The 18359-nt window shown below is 45.9% G+C and overlaps 1 protein-coding gene across 1 annotated transcript in view; it reads left to right on the top strand.

Moving 5' to 3' along the window:
- Positions 1 to 18359, top strand: part of LOC139548317 (coatomer subunit beta'-like) — a 31079-nt gene continuing 12720 nt past the window's right edge. The window contains exons 1-14 of the mRNA XM_071357926.1: positions 1 to 347; positions 1190 to 1327; positions 1486 to 1572; positions 1730 to 1856; positions 1982 to 2130; positions 2311 to 2457; positions 4748 to 4847; positions 5063 to 5205; positions 5499 to 5698; positions 7868 to 7978; positions 8082 to 8170; positions 8292 to 8398; positions 9733 to 9876; positions 10014 to 10144. Of these exons, the coding sequence (XP_071214027.1) occupies positions 345 to 347; positions 1190 to 1327; positions 1486 to 1572; positions 1730 to 1856; positions 1982 to 2130; positions 2311 to 2457; positions 4748 to 4847; positions 5063 to 5205; positions 5499 to 5698; positions 7868 to 7978; positions 8082 to 8170; positions 8292 to 8398; positions 9733 to 9876; positions 10014 to 10144 (1676 nt within the window). The 5' untranslated portion in view covers positions 1 to 344. The remainder of the gene's footprint in view (positions 348 to 1189; positions 1328 to 1485; positions 1573 to 1729; positions 1857 to 1981; positions 2131 to 2310; positions 2458 to 4747; positions 4848 to 5062; positions 5206 to 5498; positions 5699 to 7867; positions 7979 to 8081; positions 8171 to 8291; positions 8399 to 9732; positions 9877 to 10013; positions 10145 to 18359) is intronic.

The following is an 18359-nucleotide window of genomic DNA, read 5'->3' as shown; positions in this document are numbered from 1 at the left end:
TTTAAGACGTTCAAATGAATGATTATCTTTATAATTCATTCATTTATTCGTTTTTATTTATCTTTTTTGGGGTGGAAAGTGGGTAGGCTACATACAATTACCTGATTTTGCCTGTAGTCGAACGTCCATACATTTCTCTGTAACCTACATACACACCGCATAGTATGGTCATGTTAGGTACAGACTGTACTAGTGCTCCACCGGATCTTGCGAAGTGCAGCCAGGAAGCTCCATAGAATCCACGTCGCCAAGAAGACTCTCCGCTCTAAACTAGTCTACCAGCCCGACTCATTTCTCAGGGTGGTCGGGCACTTTGACCAAACACTACCCGCAGACGTAGAAACATGGTAAGGAAATGAAAACATAGATTTTGAATGAAGTGCAACATAGATTTAGAGTGAAAGTATTGATAAAGACCCGCTGCCGCCCAGGCCAGTCATTGCAGTTTTTTTTATGTGAATTGCTTTTTTTACGATTGCTACCTGATTGAAAACTAATTTAGACCATATCCAATGAATTAACCTATGCCTAGTTGTGAATGATCGAGATTTTTTGAAGATATTGCAGAAACTCTAGAAATGGCAATAATGTAACAATATGGTATTCAAAAGACTCATGAAGTCTCTGATCGATTGGTCAGTTACTAAATATGCTAGTACTTCAATATGCAACTTTATATAACGATTATTTTCCTAAACTACTATATCGCAAATGGCTAATGGCTGGGAATTTCCAGACCAGAGGGAATCATTCATGCACCTCAAATGTGGTGGAATGAGCTTCAGTAAACAGACACGCCCCCATATTACCGCTCCCCACAAGCAGTTGACTTGGTGCCACTTTGTGAAACTTTATATCTACTGTAGGCCTACAAGTGTATAGCTGTTATGGTGTGGATACACTTATAGTTTTATTGATAAGCGTAATCAGACTAATTTGAGTACATATTTTAAAAAAGAAAAAAGGTAAGTGTATCTGACCTGTCTCTATAAAAACATACTCAGATCTGGTCTCTGTCAAATCAGATGTTTTATTTATTGTTTCCGTTCAACTGATCTGCATATACATAGGAGTGAAGAGTAATCTGGTTAGTATCAAAATAAGACACTGTGTCTAGTATTGGTCTAGTATAAGTTAGGAGGCAGAGGTAGAATAGGACTTCATATATTGGGTTCTCTCTCCGTCTCAGCCTCTCCGGTTGGACATCAAGCGGAAGCTGACCGCTCGGTCGGACCGTGTGAAGAGTGTGGACCTGCACCCAACTGAACCATGGATGGTTGCCAGCCTGTACAATGGCAGTGTCTGTGTCTGGAACCACGAGACACAGGTAAACAACATTCATTCTCATTTAGGATTCAGCTCTCATCCATTCATTCATTCTTCGTAGACCTTGCTGCACATTATGTTCTTGAGTGATATATGAATGGATTGCTTCTCTATGATGATGATGACCATGATGCTGGTGCTTCTTTTGAATCTGTGTAGACCCTGGTGAAGACATTTGAGGTGTGTGACCTGCCTGTGAGAGTGGCTAAGTTTGTGGCGAGGAAGCACTGGGTCATTGCTGGAGCAGTAAGTGTTATAACACCCTTATAACTGCTTATAATGCATTTATCTGTCCTATTCAGAGTTCAAAGTTTTCCCATATCTCTCTCCATTTTAACCTTCTCCACCCTCTCTCCCTTCACCTTCTCCCCCCTCTCTCTTGCTCTTCTCTGGTCCTCCTCAGGATGACATGCAGATCCGTGTGTTTAACTACAACACTCTGGAGAGAGCTCACATGTTTGAGGCCCACTCTGACTACATCCGCTGTATCGCAGTCCACCCAACACAACCTTACATCCTTACCAGCAGTGGTATGTTGTGTTTGTCTCTTTCTTTCTCTCACTCTCTCTCTCTCTCTTTCTCTCTCTATATATACATAAATTACAAACATCAACCATTGAATATTGTGAACATGATCGTGTGTGTGTGTGTCCAGATGACATGCTGATCAAGCTTTGGGACTGGGACAAGAAGTGGGTGTGTGGTCAGGTGTTTGAGGGCCACACCCACTATGTCATGCAGATTGTCATCAACCCTAAAGACAACAACCAGTTCGCCAGCGCCTCCCTGGACAGGACCATTAAGGTACATACAGTACACACACACTAATCTTTGTGTTTGTAGCACTACAGTTGGTTTGATTATTGTCATGTTGAAGTGGTTATAGATGTGTAATGTTTCATGAATTCTATACAGTTGTTGAAAATCATTACCACTACATTTCAGTAATACACTGAAGTATTCTTTGGCACTTGGCTGTTGCAGGTGTGGCAGCTGGGATCTTCCGCCCCTAACTTCACTCTGGAGGGCCATGAGAAAGGAGTCAACTGTATCGACTACTACAGCGGAGGGGACAAGCCCTATCTTATATCAGGAGCTGACGACCGCCTGGTCAAGATCTGGGACTACCAGGTACACATGGAAATAAACATGGAAACACAGTTTATGTACAGTCGTGGCCAAAAGTTTTGAGAATGACACAAATATACATTTTCACAAAGTCTGCTGCCTTTGTTTGTATGATGGCAATTTGCATATACTCCAGAATGTTATGAAGAGTGATCAGATGAATTGCAATTAATTGCAAAGTCCCTCTTTGCCATGCAAATGAACTGAATCCCCCAAAAACATTTCCACTGCATTTCAGCCCTGCCACAAAAGGACCAGCTGACATCATGTCAGTGATTCTCTTGTTAACACAGGTGTGAGTGTTGACGAGGACAAGGCTGGAGATCACTCTGTCATGCTGATTGAGCTCGAATAACAGACCGAAAGCCTCAAAAGGAGGGCGGTGCTTGGAATCATTGTTCTTCCTCTGTCAAACATGGTTACCTGCAAGGAAACACGTGCCGTCATCATTGCTTTGCACAAAAAGGGCTTCACAGGCAAGGATATTGCTGCCAGTAAGATTGCACCTAAATCAAACATTTATTGGATCATCAAGAACTTCAAGGAGAGCGGTTCAATTGTTGTGAAGAAGGCTTCAGTGCGCCCAAGAAAGTCCAGCAAGCGCCAGGACCGTCTCCTAAAGTTGATTCAGCTGCGGGATCGGGGCACCACCAGTACAGAGCTTGCTCAGTAATGGCAGCAGGCAGGTGTGAGTGCATCTGCACGCACAGTGAGGCGAAGACTTTTGGAGGATGGGCTGGTGTCAAGAAGGGCAGCAAAGAAGCCACTTCTCTCCAGGAAAAACATTAGGGACAGACTGATATTCTGCAAAAGGTACAGGGATTGGACTGCTGAGGACTGGAGTAAAGTCATTTTCTCTGATGAATCCCCTTTCCGATTGTTTGGGGCATCCGGAAAAAAGCTTGTCCGGAGAAGACAAGGTGAGCGCTACCATCAGTCCTGTGTCATGCCAACAGTAAAGCATCCTGAGACCATTCATGTGTGGGGTTGCTTCTCAGCCAAGGGAGTGGGCTCACTCACAATTCTGCCTAAGTACACAGCCATGAATAAAGAATGGTACCAACACATCCTCCGAGAGCAACTTCTCCCAACCATCCAGGAACAGTTTGGTGACGAACAATGCCTTTTCCAGCATGATGGCGCACCTTGCCATAAGGCAAAAGTGATAACTAAGTGGCTCGTTGAACAAAACATTGATATTTTGGGTCCATGGCCAGGAAACTCCCCAGACCTTAATCCCATTGAGAACTTGTGGTCAATCCTCAAGAGGCGGGTGGACAAACAAAACCCCACAAATTGTGACAAACTCCAAGCATTGATTATGCAAGAATGGGCTGCCATCAGTCAGGATGTGGCCCAGAAGTTAATTGACAGCATGCCAGGGCGGATTGCAGAGGTCTTGAACAAGAAGGGTCAACACTGCAAATATTGACTCTTTGCATCAACTTCATGTAATTGTCAATAAAAGCCTTTGACACTTATGAAATGCTTGTAATTATACTTCAGTATTCCATAGTAACATCTGACAAAAATATCTAAAGACACTGAAGCAGCAAACTTTGTGGAAATGAATATTTGTGTCATTCTCAAAACTTTTGGCCACGACTGTACACATGTACACACAGTTAATATGCACATGTACACACAGTTTATATACACATGTACACACAGTTAATATGCACATGTACACATAGTTTATATACAGATGTACACACAGTTTATATACACATGTACACACAGTTTATATACATATGTACACACAGTTTATATACACATGTACACACAGTTTATATACACATGTACACACAGTTTATATACACATGTACACACAGTTTATATACATATGTACACACAGTTTATATACACATGTACACACAGTTTATATACACATGTACACACAGTTTATATACACATGTACACACAGTTTATATACACATGTACACACAGTTTATATACACATGTACACACAGTTTATATGCACACGTACACACAGTTTATATGCACACGTACACACAGTTTATATACACATGTACACACAGTTTATATACACATGTACACACAGTTTATATGCACACGTACACACAGTTTATATGCACACGTACACACAGTTTATATGCACACGTACACACAGTTTTTCACATACTCTCAAACGAAGAATGAAACACATATGAATATGCACAGCACACACATTTCAGATCAGAAAATACACACACTTGAAGTGTTACGCGTCTGTCCTAGTGATGATATATAGTGAGTTGACTGATTCTACTCTAGTCCTCTGCTCTACCTCCAGAATAAGACATGTGTGCAGACTCTAGAGGGCCATACCCAGAATGTGTCCTGTGTCAGCTTTCACCCTGAGCTGCCAATCATCCTCACAGGCTCCGAGGACGGTGGGTAGTGTAGTGTTTACCTTATCCCTTTAGAATGGAATAACAAGGTGTTTACCTAACATAGTTGTAACATTGTACCGTGGTGATAACATGGTGTTTTCTTGTCATGTTGACTAGTTCTAGTCTTCCCTGGATCAGTTATCCATGTTTGACCACCCTCTCACATGTAAAGCTCTTTCTCTCCACCCTTCTTCCATCTTCTTATGGACATACAGGCACAGTGAGAGTCTGGCATTCCAGCACGTACCGCCTGGAAAACACACTGAACTACGGGATGGAACGTGTGTGGTGTGTGTGTGGCCAGCGAGGCGCCAACAGTGTGGCGCTGGGATATGATGAAGGCAGCATCATCATCAAGGTACCAAATTAAGGAGACTCTAAACTACACATCAAGAATGATGTGGGGTCAGTGATCTGATTATTAGTATTGTTGGTAATCATATAGAATGCTTGTATTGTTTTCATACAGGGCCAGTTTGATTCTGTAGGCTGACATATCACCCATGTATGTCCAAGTTGTATGTTCAGCTGAAGTTGAAATATTATGATTTGAACATCACTCCTTCTCTTCCTCTGTCTCATCTTCTTCACTCTCTCCCCCCTCTTCTCCCTCTCTCTCCTCATCTCCCCCTCCCTCCCTCCCTCCCTCAGTTGGGCCGTGAGGAACCAGCCATGTCTATGGACTCTAACGGTAAGATCATGTGGGCCAAGCACTCTGAGGTGCAGCAGGCCAACCTGAAGGCCATGGGAGAGGCTGAGATACAGGACGGAGAGAGGCTGTCCCTGGCCGTCAAAGACATGGGCAGCTGTGAAATCTATCCCCAGACCATCCAGCACAACCCCAATGGCAGGTCAGCGTGTGCGTGTGTTACTGTGTTTGTGTGCATATGTGTACTAGTTGCTTACCAAATGTAAAATATATATATACAGTACCAGTCCAAAGTTTGGACACACAAACTCATTCCAGGGTTTTTCTTTATTTTCTTACTATTTTCTACATTGTAGAATAATAGTGAAGACATCAAAACTATAAAATAACACATATGCAATCCTGTAGTAAGCAAAAAAGTGCTAAACAAATCAAAATATATTTTATATTTGAGATTCTTCAAAGTAGCCACCCTTTGCCTTGATGATAGCTTTGCACACTCTTGGCAGTCTCTCAACCAGCTTTACCTGGAATGCTTTTCCAACAATCTTGAAGAAGTTCCCACATATGGTGAGCACTTGTTGGCTGCTTTTCCTTCACTCTGCTGTCGAAATCATCCCAAACCATCTCAATTGGGTTGAGGTCAGGTGATTGTGGAGGCCAGATCATCTGATACAACACTCCATCACTCTCCTTCTTGGTGAAATAGCCCTTATATAGTCTGGAGGTGTGTTGGGTCATTGTCCTGTGGAAAAACAAATAATAGTCCCACTAAGCGCAATCCAGATAGGATGGCGTATCACTGTAGAATGCTGTGGTAGCCATGCTGGTTAAGTGTGCCTTGAATTCAAAATAAATCACACAGTGTTACAAGCAAAGCACCATCATACCGCCTCCTCCATGCTTTACAGTGGGAACCATACATGCAGAGATCATCCGTTCACCTTCTCTGTCTCACAAAGACACGGCGGTTAGAACCAAAAATCAGAAATTTGGACTCATCAGACCAAAGGACATATTTCCACCGGTCTAATGTCCATTGCTCGTGTTTCTTGGCCCAAGCAAGTCTCTTCTTATTGGTGTCCTTTAGTAATGGTTTCTTTGCAGCAATAATGGTTTCTTTGCAGCAATTCGACCATGAAGGCTGCAGTCTCCTCTGAACAGTTGAGGATGAGATGTGCATTTATTTACTCTGCAATTTCTGAGACTGGTAACTCTAATGAAATTATCCTCTGCAGCAGAGGTAACTATGGGTCTTCCTTTCCGGTGGCGGTCCTCATGAGAGCCAGTTTCATCATAGTGCTTGATGGTTTTTGCAGCTGCATTTGAAGAAACTTTAAAAGTTCTTGAAATTTTCTGCATTGACTGACCTTCATGTCTTAAAGTAATGATGGACTGTCGTTTCTCTTTGCTTATTTGAGCTGTTCTTGCCATAATATGTAACCTTTATTTAATTAGTCAAGTCAGTTAAGAACCGATTCTTATTTACAATGACGGCCTATCCCAGCCAAACCCAGACGACGCTGGGCCAATTGTGCGCCGCCCTATGGGACTCCCAATCACGGCCGGATGTGATACACGGCCGGATGGACTTGGTCTTTTACAAAATAGGGCTATCTTCTGTATACCATCCCTACTGTACCTTGTCACAACACAACTGATTGGCTCAAACGCATTAAGAAGGAAATTGATTCCACAAATTTACTTTTAACAAGGCACACCTGTTATTTCAAATGCATTCCAGGTGACTACCTCATGAAGCTGGTTGAGAGAATGCCAAGAGTGTGCAGAGCTGTCATCAAGGCAAAGGGTGGCTACTTTGAAGAATCTCAAATATAAAATATATTTAGATTTGTTTAACACTTTTTTGGTTACTACATGATTCCATGTGTTATTTTATAGTTTTGATGTCTTCACTATTATTCTACAATGTAGAAAATGGTTTAAAAAAATAAAGAAAAACCTTGGAATGAGTTGGTGTCCAAACTTTTGACTGGTACTGTATCCAAAGTGACTTACAGTCATGCGAGCATGCATTTGTATGTACTGGTGCGCCCCAGGAATCGAACCCACAATCTTAGTGTTGCAAGCACCATGCTCTACCAACTGAGCCTTACAGGACCATAAATGGACAGTATATGTGTGTGTGTGTGTGTGTGTCAGTGGAGGCTGCTGATGGGAGGATGGCTCATAATAATGGCTTGAAGGGAGTAAATGGAATGGTATCAAACGTGGTTTATATGTGGTTGATATCATTCCATTGACTCCATTTCATCCATTACTATGAGTCGTCCTCCCCTCAACAGCCTCCACTGGTGTGTGTGATCACACACTAACTAATGTTGTGTGTCTGTGTGTATGTGTGTTACAGGTTTGTGGTGGTGTGTGGGGATGGAGAGTACATCATCTACACTGCAATGGCCCTGAGGAACAAGAGCTTCGGTTCAGCACAGGAGTTTGTCTGGGGCCACGACTCCTCAGAGTAAATCAAGTCAACCGCACACTGACCACTCATACACAGTCATCTATGGACCATCCACGGTCTAGTATGGTCAGGGTGACTTAACCACTTGTTTCTATGGCAGGTATGCTACTCGGGAGAGCACCAGTATGGTCAAAATCTTCAAGAACTTCAAAGAAAATAAGTCTTTTAAACCAGACTTTGGGGCAGAAGGTAAGACAAACATATCATATTTGATCCAGTATGAACTGACTCCCTATGTGTGGGTGTGTCTGCATGCAGATGATATGCTGATGTGTTATACCTAACGATATGTGTGTATCATCCCCTGCAGGTATCCATGGTGGGTTCTTGCTGGGCGTGAGGTCAGTGAGTGGTCTGGCCTTCTACGATTGGGAGAACACAGAACTGGTCCGCCGCATTGAGATCCAGCCTAAACACGTGAGTCGGCTACAGTATTTAAACTGTTATTAATCCACAGTTGATCAACTTTCAGACACATGACCATTTACAGATTATAGCAGGTCCAGGCAGCGCCTAGCTCAGGTAGAGGGTGAGAAGCCACCTACAGCGACCCAACCCTCCTCTAACTTCCTCCCCACAGCGATCCAACCCTCCTCTAACCTCCTCTCCACAGCGACCCAACCCTTCTCTAACCTCCTCTCCACAGCGACCCAACCCTTCTCTAACCCCCTCTCCACTGCGACCCAACCCTTCTCTAACCCCCTCTCCACAGCGACCCAACCATTCTCTTACCCCCTCTCCACTCCCACCCAACCCTTCTCTAACCCCCTCTCCACAGCGACCCAACCCTCCTCTGACCTCCTCTCCACAGCGACCCAACCCTCCTCTGACCTCCTCTCCACAGCGATCCAACCCTCCTCTGCCCTCCTCTCCACAGCGATCCAACCCTCCTCTGATCTCCTCTCCACAGCGATCCAACCCTCTAACCTCCTCTCCACAGCGATCCAACCCCCTCTTCACAGCTAACAAACCCTCTTCTAACCTCCTCTCCACAGCGACACAACCCTCCTCTCCACAGCGACCCAACCCTCCTCTGACCTCTCCACAGCGACCCAACCCTCCTCTGACCTCCTCTCCACAGCGACACAACCCTCCTCTCCACAGCGACCCAACCCTCCTCTGACCTCTCCACAGCGACCCAACCCTCCTCTGACCTCCTCTCCACAGCGACACAACCCTCCTCTCCACAGCGACACAACCCTCCTCCACAGCGACCCAACACTCCTCTGACCTCCTCTCCACAGCGACACAACCCTCCTCTCCACAGCGACCCAACCCTCCTCTGACCTCCTCTCCACAGCGACCCAACCCTCCTCTGACCTCCTCTCCACAGCGACCCAACCCTCCTCTGACCTCCTCTCCACAGCGACCCAACCCTCCTCTGACCTCTCCACAGCGACCCAACCCTCCTCTGACCTCCTCTCCACAGCGACCCAACCCTCCTCTGACCTCTCCACAGCGATCCAACCCTCCTCTGACCTCCTCTCCACAGCGACCCAACCCTCCTCTGACCTCCTCTCCACAGCGACCCAACCCTCCTCTCCACAGCGACCCAACCCTCCTCTAACCTCCTCTCCACAGCGACCCAACCCTCCTCTGACCTCCTCTCCACAGCGACCCAACCCTCCTCTGACCTCCTCTCCACAGCGACCCAACCCTCCTCTGACCTCCTCTCCACAGCGACCCAACTCTCCTCTGACCTCCTCTCCACAGCGACCCAACCCTCCTGTAACCACCTCTTCTTTCCTCAGGTCTTCTGGTCAGAGTCTGGGGAGCTGGTGTGTATCGCCACGGAGGAGTCTTTCTTTGTGCTGCGCTACCTGGCTGAGAAAGTGGCAACAGCACAGGAGACCAAGGAGGGAGTCACTGAGGATGGGATAGAGGACGCCTTCGAGGTGAGACTACACGACATCTAGAGATTAGATTCTGGACAGGACAATTCATTTTGTATTTCTACTCTAACATTTTCTTCTATACCTATATCTCTCCCACTCTCGGTCTCTCTCTCCCTTCCTCAACCCCCTTTCTCTAGGTGTTGGGTGAGATTCAGGAGGTGGTGAAGACAGGTCTGTGGGTGGGAGACTGTTTCATCTACACCAGCTCAGTCAACAGACTCAATTACTACGTAGGAGGAGAAATTGTCACCGTCGCCCACCTGGACAAGTAAGACTATACCTACCTGCTGAGACTGCTACAAACCATTGACCTGTTGACCTCAAATGACCTGTTATGCATGTGTTTCAATATTTCAAATCTCGCTCAACTCTTACAGTTCCCTAGGGCCTAAAACATAAAGGATTCATGCCTTACAAAATGTTATGTCAGAATGTCATTTCCTTAAGTCATTGTGTGTCATGTTTCCTGTTTTCATTCAAGCTATGTGTTCACCTTAATACTGGTGTTGTATCGACTCCCCTGTCTGTCTTCTATAGAACTACAGTTGAAGTTAGAAGTTTACATACACCTTAGCCAAATACATTTAAACTCAGTTTTTCACAATTCCTGACATTGAATCCTAGTAAAAATTGCCTGTCTTAGGTCATTTAGGATCACCACTTTATTTTAAGAATGTGAAATGTCAGAATAATAGCAGAGAATGATTTATTTCAGCTTTTATTTCTTTCATCACATTCCCAGTGGGTCAAAAGTTTACATACACTCAATTAGTATTTGGTAGCATTGCCTTTAAATTGTTTAACTTGGGTCAAACGTTTCAGGTAGCCTTCCACAAGCTTCCCACAATAAGTTGGGTGAATTTTGGCCATTCCTCCTGACAGAGATGGTGTAACTGAGTCAGGTTTGTAGGCCTCCTTGCTCGCACACGCTTTTTCAGTTCTGCCCACACATTTTCTATAGGATTGAGGTCAGGGCTTTGTGATGGTCACTCCAATAATGTCACGACTTCCTCCGAAATCGGGTCCTCTCCTTGTTCGGGTGGCGCTCGGCGTCGCCGGTCTTCTAGCCATCGTCGATCCACTTTTTATCTTCCATGACCGCATTTCAGCCATGCGTAATTGGCCAACTCCCACCACGGTAAAGGAAGTGCAGCAGTTCGTAGGGTTTGCCAATTACTACCGGAGGTTTATCCGGGGTTTTGGTCAGGTAGCGGCTCCCATTACCTCACTGCTGAAGGGGGGCCCGGTACGTTTGCAGTGGTCGGCTGAGGCGGACAGGACTTTTGGTCACCTGAGGGCTCTGTTTACCTCGGTTCCCGTGCTGGCCCATCCGGATCCCTCTTTGGTGTTCATAGTGGAGGTGGACGCGTCCGAGGCTGGGATAGGAGCCGTGCTCTCTCAGCGCTCGGGTACACCACCGAAGCTCCGCCCCTGTGCCTTCTTCTCGAAGAAGCTCAGCCCGGCGGAGCGAAACTTAGACGTGGGGGACCGGGATCGGTTGGCTGTCGTCAAGGCTCTGAAGGCGTGGAGACATTGGCTTGAGGGGGCTAAACACCCTTTTCCCATCTGGACTGACCACCGCAATCTGGAGTACATCCGGGCAGCGAGGAGACTGAACCCTCGCCAGGCAAGGTGGGCCATGTTTTTTCCCCTTTCCTACAGACCAGGTTCCCAAAATGTAAAGGCAGACGCACTGTCCCGACTGTATGACACAGAGGAGCAGTCCATGGATCCCACTCCCATACTCCCGGCCTCCTGCCTGGTGGCGCCGGTAGTATGGGAGCTGGACGCGGACATTGAGCAGGCGTTACGTGCAGAGCCCGCTCCCCTCCAGTGTCCAACTGGGTGTCTGTGTTAAGTTCATGTTTTAAGTATCCCTATATTTCTGTTATTACGGGGCTATCACTCAGTCATGAGTGCGCATGCGCAGGAAGTCGGGTGGTTGTTGGACCTAGCCTTGAGTGTAATGGCTACCTTGTAGTGTGTTCATATAGTAGAGTAAACTTTGTTAAACTGGAACCTTGTCGTTGTGTCATTTCGAGTTAACATTGGTAGCAGAGGATGGCTTCTAACTACAACGTGCCACCTCGCTTCGACGAGAAGAGGTCGTACGAAAGTTGGAAAAATGAACTGGGAATCTGGACACGCGTTACTAATCTGGACGCGAAAAAGCAAGCACTTGCGGTGGTATTATCGCTCGAGGGAAGAGCGAGAGATACAGCACTGGAAATATCCGTTGAGGATTTGAACAAGGATGACGGTATGGGAACTTTGATCACAGCACTGGATTCTGTATTTCTTAAAGAAGAGAAAGACCGTGCCTACGAGGCATATTCAAACTTTGACAGTGTTACGAGAGATATTTCGGTTGCAATGGCGACATCATTGATTTCGAACAGAGGTACAATAGAATGCGCAAGTACGACATGGTTCTCCCAGATGCAGTGTTAGGGTTCAAGTTGCTAGACACTGCTTGTCTAGATGGTAGGGAGAAACAGTTGGCTTTGACTGCTTGTACTGTGCTGACTTTTGCATCTATGAAGTCGGCACTAAAAAGAATATTTGGTGGGAAGACGTCTGTCGCGCCAATAACAGATGGAATGCAAGTGAGTGACGCAACATATTACACCGAGCAGCACAGAAAAGGCGCCAACAAGTCACGTTCTCAAGACAACCAGAAGAGGGCGCCATTTCCCGGCACAAATCCACTGGACACATATGGAAGGAGATCGAAATGTGCAATTTGTCAAAGCACTTACCATTGGGTTAAAGACTGTCCTCATAAAAATGAACAAGTTAAACTAACAGAGGAAAATGTAAACACAGAGATAGAGCAGTGTAACATTACACTGTTTTCAAATGAATCTGATACTGAGATTTTTATAGTTGAATCCTTAGGATCTGCTGTGATTGATACTGCATGTACACGGACAGTGTGTGGTGCAAAATGGCTTGATAGCTATGTCAGTGAACTAAATATGAAAGAAGTACAAAATATGATTGACACACCAAGCAAAAGAGCTTTCAAATTTGGAGATGGGAGAATTGTCCATTCTACCAAGAGAGTTAAGATACCAGCAAAAATTGGTCAGACTAAGTGTCACATTGAAACAGAGGTGGTCCCTACAGATATCCCCTTACTATTAAGCAAAGCTTCCCTCAAGAAGGCAGAGGCTGTACTAGACATAAAAAATGACAAGGCAGTGATGTTTAAACAACCAGTGACTCTTGAACTTACTACCTCAGGCCACTATTGTGTAAACATTTTAGACAAAGACATCTCACAGAGTCCATGCAAAAATGAGATTCTGACTGACACAGAGCACATGGAGATTCTGACAGTCACAGAGAACATGAGCACTAAAGAAAAACACAAAGTATTGCAAAAGCTTTACAAACAGTTTGGACATGATACAGTTGACAGACTTCAGAAGTTACTCAGCAGTTCAGGGAATAATGATGATGAGAAGTACGAAACTGGAAACAAAGTGTACTACAAACGAGTTGACTGTCAAGAGTGGAAAGGACCGGGAGTAGTCATTGGTCAAGATGGTGTGGTGATATTTGTGAGGCACGAAGGCATGATTGTCAGGGTGCATCACTCAAGATTGCGGAAAGTAAATGATCAACAAGATAGAGGGGCTGTAGCTGAGAATCAGTCTCCTAATGAAAATGACAAAAAGGACACAGTAACAGACACAAACCTACCAGATGTCACATCCAATGATATGGACACTGAAACAGGAAATGGAGCAGAGACCTTTAACCATGCCACAGGTAATACTATTGAGCGTTCAAATGAGGAAAACATTCAACAACAGCCATATGTGTTAAGAGAACATGGTTGTTCCAATCTGAAAACAGGACAAACTGTTAAATACATGGACAGAGAAAGTGGTATTCCACATACAGCAACCGTCATTGGACGAGCAGGAAAAGTAAAACACAAGAACTGGTACAACTTGCAGTACTCTGAACCAGCTACACTTTCTGGTACAACAGGGTCAGCTGACCTGTCACTTGTAGATAATATCAGAATTGAATCAATGGAAAATCGAGAAAAACAGAATGACATTCAAAATGATGATGTACTTGAAACAAAGGACGTGTCATTTGACTCAGCTAAGCTAGATGAGCTCAGTAATTGGAGGAAAAATGGAGTGTTTGAGGAAGTCAAAGACATTGGCCAAAAGTGCGTCTCAACAAGGTGGGTGTGTACCCTTAAAGAATCCTTAACTGGAATAGTGCCCAAAGCACGTCTAGTGGCTAGAGGTTTTGAGGGGCTGGCTGCTAAAGAACTCCCAAAAGACTCACCAACATGCGCCTCAGAGTCACTCAGATTGCTGATGTCAGTGATCTGCCAGAAAAAATTGAAACTTAATTCCATAGACATCAAATCTGGATTTTTGCAGGGAACAGAGCTGTCAAGGGACATTCACATCCGACCTCCGCCCGAAGCTAAAAGTGAAGGAACACTGTGGAAACTAAAAAAGTGTGTGTATGGACTGGCAGATGGATCACTCTACTGGTACAACAAAGTCAAGGCAACAATGCTGAATACAGGTGGAAAAATGTCACAAGTGGATCCTGCAGTCTTCCATTGGCTTGATCAAGACTGCAATGTGACTGGAGTACTTGCCTGTCATGTTGATGACTTTATCTGGGGTGGCTCACAGACCTTTGCTTCAACTGTGATTCCACGCCTCAAAGCTGTTTTCTAGGTTGGCCGTGAGGAGCATGATCATTTTTGTTATGTTGGCATAGAGTTTATTACAGTTGATGGAAAAATACTGATGCAACAGGAGAGCTATATCAAGAATCTTCAACCCATCCACATGGATTCTTCAAGAGCCGTACAAAGGAATTCCCCTCTATGTGGAATTGAAGCTGGTCATTTGAGGTCAAAGATAGGACAAATTTTATGGGCTGCGAGACAGAGTAGACCTGGTTTGATGGTTGCAACTTGGCATCTAACACAAAACACGCCACTGTACAAACCATTCATGAGGCAAACAAAGTTGTTCGTAAACTGAAATCACAACAAGTGACTTTAAAGTTTCAGCATGTTGGAAAAGATGACTCTTTGAAACTAGTTGTCTTCAGTGATGCTTCGCTAGGTTATCACTGGTGGGACAAAATGGCACTTCCTACCTGTAGTTTGTGTCACTGACAACTACTCATTAGTTGATGCTGTGAAGTCAACCAAGTCTGTCACAGAGAAAAGACTTTGAGATTAGCAGCATCAAGGAACTTATTCAAGCACAGAGAATCCAGCGGATTCTGTGGTCGACCACAAAGGGACAGCTTGCTGACTGTCTGACTAAAAAGGGAGCATCCGGTCTTGTGCTCCTACAGGCTCTCGCTCCTACAGGCTCTCAGTAATGGAAAGTGGCAGCTTGAGTAATACAAATAAAAACTGTCACACAACCCATTTGTAATGGGGATCTTGAATAATACTTGGACATTTAATTATGTTGTTGATGTTTTTTTTGTCTTTAAAGAAAAGGGGGAGATTGTTAAGTTCATGTTTTAAGTATCCCTATATTTCTGTTATTACGGGGCTATCACTCAGTCAAGAGTGCGCATGCGCAGAAAGTCGGGTGGTTGTTGGACCTAGCCTTGAGTGTAATGGCTACCTTGTAGTGTGTTCATATAGTAGAGTAAACTTTGTTAAACTGGAACCTTGTCGTTGTGTCATTTCGAGTTAACAGTCTGTACGTTCCATCTGCTGTCCGTGACCGGTTAATCTATTGGGCCCACACGTCACCCTCCTCTGGTCATCCTGGAATCGGTCGGACGGTGCGCTGTTTGGTTGGGATGTACTGGTGGCCTACCTTGGCCAAGGACGTGAGGGTTTATGTTTCCTCCTGCTCGGTGTGCGCTCAGTGTAAGGTTCCTAGGCACCTGCCCAGAGGGAAGCTACACCCCTTACTCGTTACACAGCGGCCTTGGTCGCACCTGTCGGTGGATTTTCTTACCGATCTCCCCTCCCCTCACAGGGAAACACCACGATCCTGGTCGTTGTGGCTCGGTTCTCTAAGTCCTGCCGTCTCCTCCCTCTGCCCGGTCTCCCTACGGTCCTACAGACTGCGTAGGCCTTGTTTACGCACGTCTTCCAGCACTACGGGGTGCCTGAGGATATAGTGTCTGATCGAGGTCCCCAGTTCACTTCGAGGGTCTGGAAGGCGTTCATGGAACGTCTGGGAGTCTCGATCAGCCTTACCTCGGAGTTTCATCCCGAGAGTAATGGGCAGGTGGAGAGAGTGAACCAGGATGTGGGCAGGTTTCTGCGGTCGTATTGCCAGGATCGGCCGGGGGAGTGGGCAGCGTTCATGCCCAGGGCCGAGATTGCTCAGGTCTCACTCCGCCACTCCTCCACTACCCTCTCCCCTTTCCAGTGCGTACTGGGGTACCACACGGTTCTGGCGCCCTGGTATCAGAGTTAGACCGAGGCTCCTGCGGTGGACGACTGGTTCAGGCGCGGAGGAGACATGGGACGCCGCCCATGTTCACCTCCAGCGGGCCGCGCTGCGCCAGAAAGCCAGCGCAGACCGTCACCACAGTGAGGCCCCAGTGTTCGCACCGGGGGACCGGGTCTGGCTCTCGACCCGGAACCTGCCCCTCTGCCTGCCCTGCCGGAAGCTGGGCCCGCGGTTTGTGAGGCCATTTAAAGTCCTGAGGAGAGTGAACGAGGTTTGTTATCGGTTACAGCTTCCCCCTGATTACCTCATTAACCCCTCGTTCATGTGTCTCTCCTCAGACCGGTGGTGGTTGGCTCGCTCCAGGAGTCTGAGGTGCGGGAGGTTCCTCTGCCCCCCTCTGGACATTGAGGGGGCCCCCGCGTACTCCGTTCGCTCTATACTGGATTCGAGGCGTCGGGCGAGGGGCCTTCAGTACCTCGTGGAGTGTGAGGGGTACTGTACAGAGGAGAGGTGCTGGGTTCTGGTGGAGGATGTGTTGGACACTTCAATGCTGCGGGAGTTCCACCGTCTCCGTCCGGATCGCCCTGCGCCTCGCCCTCCGGGTCGTCCCCGAGGCCGGCGTCGGCGCGCGGCTGGGGCCGTGCGTCAAGGGGGAGGTACTGTCACGACTTCCGCCGAAGTCGGGTCCTCTCCTTGTTCTGGCGCCGGTCTTCTAGCCATCGTCAATCCACTTTTCATTTTCCATTTGTTTTGTCTTGTTTTTCCACCCCCCATGTCTTTGTGTGGGATTGTTTATTGTAGTGCTTGTGCACGTTCCCCGTGAGCTCACTACGGGTTATTTTTGTGCCTATTTATCTTGTTCTGGATGCCGTTGGTTTTGCATAATAAATCTCCGGTTATTACCCAGTTTCTGCTCTCCTGCGCCTGACTTCTCTGCCGCCTATTATGCACCCCGCTACAAATAACTTGACTTTGTTGTCCTTAAGCCATTATGCCACAACTTCTGAAGTATGCTTCGGGTCATTGTCCATTTGGAAGACCCATTTGCAACCAAGCTTTAACTTCCTGACTGATGTCTTGAGATGTTGCTTCAATATATCCACATAATTTTCCACCCTCATGATGCCATCTATTTGTTTCAGTGCACCAGTCCCTCCTGTAGCAAAGCACCCCCACAACATGATGCTGCCACCCCCGTGCTTCACGGTTAGGCTTACAAGCCTCCCCCTTTTTCCTCCAAACATAACGATGGTCATTATGGCCGAACAGTTCTATTTTTGTTTCATCAGACCAGAGGACATTTCTCCAAAAAGTACGATCTTTGTCCCCATGTGCTGTTGCAAATCGTAGTCTGGCTTCTTTATGGTGGTTTTGGAGCAGTGGCTTCTTCCTTGCTGAGCAGCCTTTCAGGCTATGTCAATATAGGACTTGTTTTACTGTGGATATAGATACTTTTGTACCGGTTTCCTCCAGCATCTTCACAATGTCCTTTGCTGTTGTTCTGGGATTGATTTGCACTTTTCTCATCTCTAGGAGAGAGAACGCGTCTCCTTCCTGAGCGGTGTGATGGCTGCGTGGTCCCATGGTGTTTATACTTACGTATTATTGTTTGTAGAGATGAAAGTGGTACCTTCAGGCGTTTGGAAATTGCTCCCAAGGATGAACCAGACTTGTGGAGGTCTACAATTTTATTTCTGAGGTCTTGGTTGATTTCTTTTGATTTTCCCATGATGTCAATCAAAGAGGCACTGAGTTTGAAGGTAGGCCTTGAAATACATCCACAGGTACACCTCCAATTGATTCAAATGATGTCAATTAGCCTATCAGAAGCTTCTAAAGCCATGACATAATTTTCTGGAATTTTCCAAGCTGTTTAAAGGCACAGTCAACTTAGTGTACTTAAAGGCACAGTCAACTTCTGACCCACTGGAATTGTGATACAGTGAATTATAAGTGAAATAATCTGTCAATAAACAATTGTTGGAAAAATATATTGTGTCATGCACAAAGTAGATCTCTTAACTGACTTGCCAAAACTATAGTTTGTTAACAAGAAATTTG

Source organism: Salvelinus alpinus, chromosome 21 (assembly GCF_045679555.1).
Source record: "Salvelinus alpinus chromosome 21, SLU_Salpinus.1, whole genome shotgun sequence".
Classification (NCBI taxonomy): domain Eukaryota; kingdom Metazoa; phylum Chordata; class Actinopteri; order Salmoniformes; family Salmonidae; genus Salvelinus; species Salvelinus alpinus.
Note: the sequence above shows the minus strand (reverse complement) of the source record. Positions and strands in the feature narration are given on the sequence as shown.